Genomic DNA, 9,349 nt, shown 5'->3' with positions numbered 1-9,349 from the left:
CCTCCTTTGGGGGAACTAGCCCCTTCTCGGCGAAGGCAGCCAGCACCATCTCATCTACATTTGGGGACCTCCAACTCGACATCGTGCCCTAGAATCACAAACAGGTCTATGAGTTCTCCTTTCCTTCTCCCTTCCCCTATTTAAAGAAAAGGCAGAGTAGTTGAGGAAAGACGAAAAGATTAGGGCGAAAACCCCTCCCCCTTCCCCCATTCAATGCGGATGGGAAACGACGGGACGCGCTCTGACCGATGGGACGCACACTGACTGATACCTGGCCAGATGGGACATGGCTTGGGTATGGCCCACCACTACTGCACACCCAACTGTGAGAAACAAAGCGCCACCACACGCAGGCGGCTCTCCGCCTTCCCAAGCGAGACTTAGAAAGACCCAAACAACGGGATCTCCGCCAGGAGAGACCATTAGGCTTTCTAAGTCAATCAAACGGCTCAGGAAAACACCATGAGATAGGTAAGGAGTAAAGGGATGCCCCACGTGGGCCATCCTGACTTCATCACGAATGATGAGTGTGGATCCTGATCGGACATTTCCGATTAAAGCTCTTCAAACCCCGTCACTCGAGTCATCAAGGTAACATTACCAACCCCCACTATTTCTTTATATAATCATTCATACATCCATACACGCATTCATTCCATACACCCGCGCCCCCCGGACGATTCTACCTAGAGTCACCCGGGGGCTCATGAGCTAAAGCATTGCGTATGCAGTCAAATGCATCACAACGCTCCGTGTTGCGTCACGAAGCGACAGTTGCCTCATTCAACATGAGTGATGATAGGCCGGGGTTCGAAGGCCGGCCCACGAAGGGCTCGAGGCCGCCTCGCGTTAAACAGAGCTAGGGGAGAAAATGTAGATGAGCCCCGAGCGGCCCTCGCCCAGTCTGCCCCAAAGCAAACAGGGTCATCTCAACCTTCTCGTTCAATCCTAAACCTCACCAAACCCACAAAATCTCCATCAAGGGGAGGCCAGCGGGCCACCCGGGTCGGTCTCCGGAACAAACCAGGCATCTATCGGGTTGCAGGTTAAGGAGTAGTGGAATGTCACAAGAGGGCTATGCTGACCCCATCACGAACGATGGACCCAGATTCCACTCGATCATACCCATTAGGGAGCTCACCGAGCGTGTCACTCGAGCCCGAGCGATCAAGGCAAGCGACGTTAGCTCAGCTCCTCCGGTTGCGAGAAACCGTAGACGGGGTAACACATAAAACTCAACTGACCCCTGCCAAAGACCAACAGGGCTTAGGGGCTCAAGACACCAAAATACACCTCGGCTACGCCTAGGTCCATGACTCTAACTCGCCCAAATCCCTCGGCGCGCCCGACGCCTTGATCCGTGAGTCCGTTTCGATCCCCCAGGCTACACCGATGCTAGGATTTGTGAGCTCCATCTCGACCGATCCCTAAACTAACTGCCTCAGATGCATGGGCTACACCGATGCCAGGATCTACGAGCTCCGTCTCACCTGATCCCTAAACTAACTACCTCAGCTACGTGGGCTGCATCGATGCCAGGATCCATGAGCTCTGTCTCGCCTGATCCCTAAACTAACTGCCTCGGCTGCGCGGGCTGCACCGACGCCTGGATCCACGAGCTCTGTCTCGCTCGATCCCTAAACTAACTACCTCGGCTGCGCGGGCTACACCGATGCCTGGATCCACGAGCTCTGTCTCGCCCGATCCCTAAACTAACTGCCTCGGCTGCGTGGGATGCACCGACACTAGGATCCACGAGCTCCATCTTGCCTTATCCCTAAAAACTATCTGCCTCGGCTGCGTAGGCAGCACCAATGCCAGGATCCACGAGCTCCGTCTCGCTAGATCCCTAAACTAACTGCCTCGACTGCGTGGGCTGCACCGATGCCAGGATCCATGAGCTCTGTCTCGCCCGATCCCCAAACTAACAGCCTCGGCTATGCGGGCTGCACTAACACCAGGATCCGCGAGCTCCATCTCGCCCGATCCCCAAATTATCTGCCTCGGATGTGTGGGCTGCACCGACACTAGGAGCTATGAGCTCCATCTCGTTCCATCTCGCGCGCACCCGCCGACAAAACAAAACTTCCCCTGCTAGTAGCACAAAACCGCCCCTAGATGATTCTACCCGAATCGCCCAGGACTCGAGGGCTACACCCACGGGTGCGCTCACGCGGACCCGCACAAAAATCCCCCAGACGATTCTACCTGAATCGCCTAGGGGCTCGGGGGCTCCTATCAGGTTCATAAACCCAGGGTCCCTCATGGTCCAGCTTCCCAACAAAGGCTCAGCCGAGCAGACAACGTTGCAAACGACGCACAAACTCATGGGCCGGCCCAAATACCTAAAACAACAAAGAAAGACGATTCGGTCTTCGACCGGAAGGCCTGACCGAGAAGGAATGATGCCCGCTTCTAACTCTGGCCCGCCTCCACCTCCGGACCGCCTCCAGATGGCCTCTCTGACCGGAAGACCTGTTCGAACACCGCTTTCGACTCTGACCTGCGTCTCCGACTGGGGATGCACCAAACCCCTGCTCACTGCTCTTCTCCAACTAGCGTAATCAGAGCCGACTGGGACCCACCGACCGGGGACGCCCGCTTGGTAAGGACCAGGGAACGGACGGAGAAAGTAAAGCAGGGCACCCAAGTCAAATGCAATACCGAGGAACGTACCCTATACACCAGCAGGACAGTATCCTATGACCTCCCTGGCATGACAGAACCCAAGCAGTGTTGTATGCGCCGACATTTTCCCCTACAGTGTTGTGGGCGCCATAACCTCCCATACCTGACAAATACGGTAAGGCTCCCCCCACGTGCCTCTAGGGCATCAACAGTGTTGTGGGCGTCGGTATTTACTATACCAGGCGAACATGATAAAACTCCTTGCATGCCTCTGGGTAACAACAGTGTGGCAGGCACCGACGTCTGCCATACTTGAAGAAGACGACGCAACCTCCCACGTGCATCTGACACTAAACAGTATTGTGGGCGCCTACCATCATCTTGTACCCACCGGCATGGGCAGCAAGACTTAGCAGCATACGTACTCTCTCCCTCTCACTTGTAAGGCCATCCCCTTCATCTATAAAAGGGGATGTGCTCTCTTCCAACAGAGAGATCGATCAGTTCACTTACGTTGGTTCACCCTCTATAACTTTAGACACTCTAAAGTTATACCGAGCACACGCCCGAACACTTAGCACATAGCGGAGCTCCCGTCACTCTCGGACCTTCAGACCAGAGTCCGACCGGACCTCTTGTACCCCCCTTCTTTCTCCCTTCTGTTTGTAACCCCACACCAAACTTTGAGCACCGAGGCTCAGGAATAAAGTCACCGACCGACTCAAACTAGACGTAGGGCACGTTGCTTGAACCAGTATAAACCTTGTGTCATTGAGTGCTAGGCCACCTCCGATCACAACATACAGCAAAACTACAAATATTTACGTGTTGGTCACTTTCTACACCGACAAGGATAGATGGATGTACTATCAAGAGGGGCAAACTTATTTGCATATCAGTCATCCAGCGCCACTCGAGTGATCTAACTTTGCATCGTTGCTAGGATCGAGTGGCGTGGCAAGTTGAGTGGCTAATCCTTTGGAAAATGATATTGAAAAGCTAACACACATACACATGGTGGTGTACACTTGGTGGTGTTGGCACATTTACAAAGGAGAAGAAGTTGGAGTTGATGTGGATCAACTCGGTAAAGAAAAGGGTTCGAAACTTCACTAGCGGAGTGTACAGGAAAGACAGGGTTTCACAGAGTGCACCGGACGCTGGTCATGCAGTGACCGAACGTTGGGGTCCTACGTCCGGTCAGTGGTAGCAGTGAAGGCGTAGGCGTCGGTCTTCGACCGGACGCTGGGTCACTTTGTGACCAGACGCTGGGTGGGTGCGTCCGGTCCCACTGACATGGCAACATGGAGAAGAGGAGAAGGACCGGACGCTGATGATGTGTCCGATCGTGACCGACCGAACACGTTCGATCGTGGTTGAGCAACACTGGGAGCTTACTAGAAGTGACCGGACGCTGGAGTCTTGCGTCCGGTCGTGAATGGAACCTCTTTGGAAATGATCGGACTCGGTAGAGGTGCGTCCGGTCATCACTTGACCGTTGAGATCAAGCGACTGAGGTTGAACGGAAGTGACACATGGCATGCATCCGTTGATCGGACGTTGGACCGGGTGCGTCTAGTCGATCTGACCGGAGCATCCAGTCACCCCGAGTTGTGCCCAGTGAAGGGGTACAACGACTCTATTTTCGTGGGGGCTATAAATAGAAGGAGGTCTCGGCCTTGGGCTGGTAGCTGAGCACACTAGAGCCTTGGTGGCTTATGTGGTAGTGCTTAGGAGCCCTCTAACTCACTTGAGCTTGATAGTGTTCATCTGATCGAGTGAGTGGGTGATTCTAGTGTGATTGCATCATGAGGTTGCATTGAGTGGCACTAGGTGATCGAGTTACAAGCCAGTGGTACTTGTTACTCTTGGATGTTGCCACCTCCTAGATGGCTTGGTGGTGGTCTCCATCGAAGCCCGCAAGAAGCTTGTGTAGTGCTCCGGAGAAGAGCTTTGTGATGGGCATTGTGCTCGCCCCACAGGAGCCACGAAGAGCAACTCTAGTTGAGCGTGTCATTGAGCTACCCTCACTTTCGGGGTAGGTTCTTGTGGTGCCCGACGTGCGAGCTTGGCGGGTGATGCCAATTAGCCACCGAACCACCAAGTGAGCGGTCGGCACAACGGGGATTAGCGTGTTGGCAAGCACGTGAACCTCAGTAAAAAATCATCGTGTCATTCTTGTGTTCCCATTGGTTTGCATCCTCGTTACACAAGCATGTAATTACTTTCATATACATTGTGCTTGTGTAGTTGCTTTTGTAATTAGTTAGCTTGTATAGCTTGCTAGTTATCTTCTTGCTTGTGTAGCATAGAAGTAGCTCTCTTGCGTGGCTAATTTGGTTTGTGTAACCTTGTTAGTCACATTGCTTAGTTTGTGTAGCTAAGTATTTACGCTCTCTAATTTGGCATTGGTTGCCTTGTTATTGAGCATTGCTAGTGAGCTTAGGTGGCTTTGTGCTTTTGCTTACTAGCATGTGTAGGAGCTTCCTTGTTGCTTGAAGTACTAGCGGCATAGGTTTGTGTCACATTGCTTCTAGAATTGGTTAGGTGAGCTCTAGCTAGCCCGGCACCTTTATTGTCCAATTAGGATCTTTATAAGATGTTTGTAAACTTAGATAGAGGGGTGTAGTCTTGGCTAGACCGATAGTTTTAATTCCGCATTTGTTTCGGTAAGCCGACGCGATTAATTTTAGAAATGACTATTCACCCCCCCCCCCTCTAGTCACCATCTCGACCTTACAGCTGCAAGCACCGAAAATGCTGGCCGCCAAGTGGGATCTAACCTCGCAACCCCCGTAGAACACATCGGCTCAGGTCATGGCCTCTTTCAAAGAGGTTCTCTAGGAGCCACTTGACTCTGCAAAGAGGGCGGCTTTGCGTGAGTTGATGAAGTTCGACCTGGTAGGGATCGATTGCGTGTTCAAGGAGGCGTGCTAGTCTAACTGTCTATGGACGTTTGGTCGCAAATGTAATCATGTAAATTAAGTCGAGTATGTAATTGCGTTGGGCCCAAGTTGGGGTTCTGTCCTTCCTTGGTAATCCCGGGATTACTAAGGAGTGCTCTAACCCTCACACTCTGCTTCTACTTAATGCAGACACGCTCGCTAAAAAGTTTCCACCTGAGTCTGTTTAATTTATCTAGAAGCTCCATGCAAACGGTGCAATGCAAATTGCAAATACAAAATATTCTATGTGGTAAATTGGTAATTGTTAAATTCAAATTTAGGGGATGTTTGGCACGGCTCCTCTTGAGAGGCTCCTCCAGAGGGGCCAGAGCCATTTTGAAGGAGCCACAATCTGTGGCTCCCCTCCTTTAAAACGGCTCCGACTTCTCTGTTTTTTACTGAAAAAGGCTCGTGCAGGAAAACGTTTGGCAAGGCTCCTCCACAGGAGCTAGAGCCGCAGCCGGGGAGGAGCTCCGCCTAGCAGGCCCTCAGACATTATGGTTTATATGTGATAGCACTGAGCCTTGGTGAATAACACTACTTGAGAGCTTAGATTTTATTATAAATCTTATACTCTATGGTCTATAATGCTAATGCTGTCGACTTCATAATACCTTAATTTTAATCTGCCTTCCATAACTGTTCATACCCCTAAGGTGTTTGATGATAGTGAGCAATTCCGTCCCCTATAGTTTGCTGCTGCAACAAATCTGTAGCATGCAGGCCGGACAAGTTCAAAGACCAACCCATACTGGACCCCCGATTGAAAACCGGCCCTGTGGCCCGTGGGCCGTTGCCAAATCCCGTTCTCAGGGTCTGTACTAGCAAGGATTGCATTTCTGTTTTGGCCGTAGAGTAGTTCCGATTTCGCATGCATATATGTATCCGTAGGGAAAACGTAATGTGCCCGTGACCTGTCAGTCTGGAACACGGACCCCGCGGATAGAGATGAGCACGGCAGCTCACAAGGCAGACACCAGCGCGTACGCATGGACGGGACGTGCCGCCCAGCTGGGCCGCCGCGCCCACACGTGGCGCGGCGCCGCGCGCGGCTCGGCCACGTTATAAGCCACGCGCGCTGGCCGTCGCCGCACCTCCTGACTGCACACTCGTCTCTTAACAACGCTACCGCCGCAGCGGCAGTTTGTTTTGAAACGAAGCAGAGGTGCGCACCCCTAGCGGCTAGTGCAAAGTGCAAACTAGCAAGAAGAGGGTTCTGAGCTTTTGGCGACGACATGAGCACGGGCGTGCGGCCGGGGCGGCGGTTCACGGTGGGGCGGAGCGAGGACGCCACGCACCCGGACACCATCCGCGCCGCCATCTCCGAGTTCATCGCCACCGCCATCTTCGTCTTCGCCGCCGAGGGGTCCGTCCTCTCGCTCGGTACGTAATATATGCATGCCATCACCTTCCGATCGGAAGTGTTCGACGATCGAGGATCGAGACGACGATGCATGAGGCGGGGTTCGCCATCTGTGTTGTGTGCACTGTGCAGGGAAGATGTACCACGACACGAGCACGGCGGGCGGGCTGGTGGCCGTGGCGCTGGCGCACGCGCTGGCACTGTCCGCCGCGGTGGCCGTGGCCGTCAACATCTCGGGCGGGCACGTGAACCCCGCCATCACCTTCGGCGCGCTGATCGGCGGCCGGATCTCGCTCGTCCGCGCGGCCTTCTACTGGGTGGCGCAGCTGCTGGGCGCCGTGGCCGCCACGCTCCTCCTGCGCCTCGCCACGGGCGGCGCGCGCCCGCCAGGGTTCGCCCTCGCGACCGGGGTCGGCGACTGGCACGCCGTGCTGCTGGAGTCCGCCATGACGTTCGGGCTCATGTACGCCTACTACGCCACGGTGATCGACCCGAAGCGGGGCCACGTGGGCACCATCGCGCCGCTCGCCGTGGGGTTCATGCTCGGCGCCAACGTGCTGGCGGGCGGGCCATTCGACGGCGCCGGGATGAACCCGGCGCGGGTCTTCGGCCCGGCGCTCGTCGGGTGGCGGTGGAGGCACCACTGGGTGTACTGGCTGGGACCCTTCCTCGGCGCCGGGCTCGCGGGGCTGGTGTACGAGTTCCTGGTCATCCCGTCCGCCACCGACGCCGCGCCGCTCAGCACGCATCACCAGCCGCTCGCGCCGGAGGACTACTAGGTAGCTAGTCGGCCGGCCGGCGCCGGCGTGGCGCGGTGGCGTCTCCTTAGTTGGACCCAGTCCTGTCGTCGTCATGTTTTGTTATGCACGTACGTGTCGTAAATTATATTTGTGGTGTCGTGTCAAGTGGTTAATAAGGGAGCCGGGCATAGGTGTGCTTGTTGGTCGCCCCACAGCGTTGGAGACGGTGAATCAGATGATGTATGTACATCTCAACTGGTTACTATAGTGTGTATTATGTAATAAATTCGAGGTAAAAAAGGCAGGACTTGTATAGTATCGTATCTGGCTGGTTCTGATTGTCAACTTTTCGTACTCATTGGCAAATGGATCGGAGATGGCTCAGCTATGGGACGTTCGCACTGCCCTACCTATAGTTTTGGTATGGTGGTCTGGACGATCGGTGACGACACTGAAATGATCTCATCGGCGCGTCGCACATGGCAAATGAGGCGACATCCTCACCTATACAATGTATTCACAACACCTATAAAATACATACATTCACTGACAATGTATTCACAACACCTATAGAATACATACATTCACTGATTCACACCTATACGGAGCAGAGGGAAGTATGTACATGACGTCATAGATGAGCATTCGGGCGGCCCAGCCCGACACGACCAGGCCAGGTGTGCCACCGGGCTGTGTTGAGGTGGGTTCGTGCCTGGCGGACGACCCAAGCACGGTCTGTCGGGCCGTTTTTCATGCCGGGCTGGCTCGAAAAGCACGCCATTGCCAGGGGGCCGGGCTAGCCCGAGGCCCACAAATGGTGTTGCGTATATGTGTGACTGAGAGGGAAGGGGAGTTCGGCATCAGTATATTACAAAAGCTTCATGTGGATGTTGCAAAAGTAGATCATGATGTTGCATATGTTGCAATGGCTATACATGTATGTTACAAGCGTCAGTTCCAAATGTTTCATCTGTTTTTTCAAACGTATTGCTAGTGCGTGTATTTGGATGTTGCATATTTTTCACACTTATGTTGCAAGTGTTTTATCTAGATGTTGCATATGTTTTGCAATGACTTTTCAAGTGTTTTTCTAGGTTTTTTTGCAAATGCTTAAGACACATGTTTCGAGTGTTTCATCTGTCTTCGGACGTATGTTGTATGTTTTATATGGATGTTTCAAAAGTAAATCGGGTGTTGAACATGTTGCAATAGCGCTGGCTGGCGGACAGCAGCCTGTCGCAGGGCTTTGGCTCCTACCTCAAGCGGCGCACCTCGTCCTCTCCTCTCCTCTTCTCTCTCTTCCCTCCCTTCCCTTCCCTCCATCTTGCAGCAATAGTTCGAGCTCGGACGGAAAACCCTACCTGACAAGCGCGGTTGGTGGGCCGATGGCAGCGTGATGCTCGCATGGTGGCCCCGCAGCAAGCCGAGGTACATCCGCGCCGTTCGCTCGCTACGCATAGGAAACAGAGCAGCTGCGGGTGTTCGTCCGGACATCCGAGAGTTAGCGTGTATCCGAAAAGAATTGACCTCAATACATATATTTGTTTTTTTAGCAAACAATACATATATTTGTTATTCTTCTATTAAGAAACTGTGGGCCTTGGGCCTAAGCGAAGCATCCATGAACGAACGTCCAGCAGCAAATACACAGGCCCACAGTGGAAGTAGCAGTG

At 53.6% G+C, this 9,349-nt stretch overlaps 1 protein-coding gene across 1 annotated transcript; it reads left to right on the top strand.

Moving 5' to 3' along the window:
* Positions 1-6,678: 6,678 nt before the first annotated feature.
* Positions 6,679-7,973, top strand: LOC136530464 (aquaporin TIP3-1-like). Its single transcript, XM_066523197.1, has 2 exons — positions 6,679-6,956; positions 7,069-7,973. The coding sequence occupies exons 1-2, from the start codon at positions 6,809-6,811 to the stop codon at positions 7,713-7,715; spliced, it is 795 nt and encodes a 264-aa protein (XP_066379294.1). The 5' UTR covers positions 6,679-6,808; the 3' UTR covers positions 7,716-7,973.
* Positions 7,974-9,349: the final 1,376 nt, after the last annotated feature.

Source organism: Miscanthus floridulus, unplaced genomic scaffold, assembly GCF_019320115.1.
Source record: "Miscanthus floridulus cultivar M001 unplaced genomic scaffold, ASM1932011v1 fs_13_1_2, whole genome shotgun sequence".
NCBI lineage: Eukaryota > Viridiplantae > Streptophyta > Magnoliopsida > Poales > Poaceae > Miscanthus > Miscanthus floridulus.
This window is presented reverse-complemented; position numbering and strand designations above follow the sequence as displayed.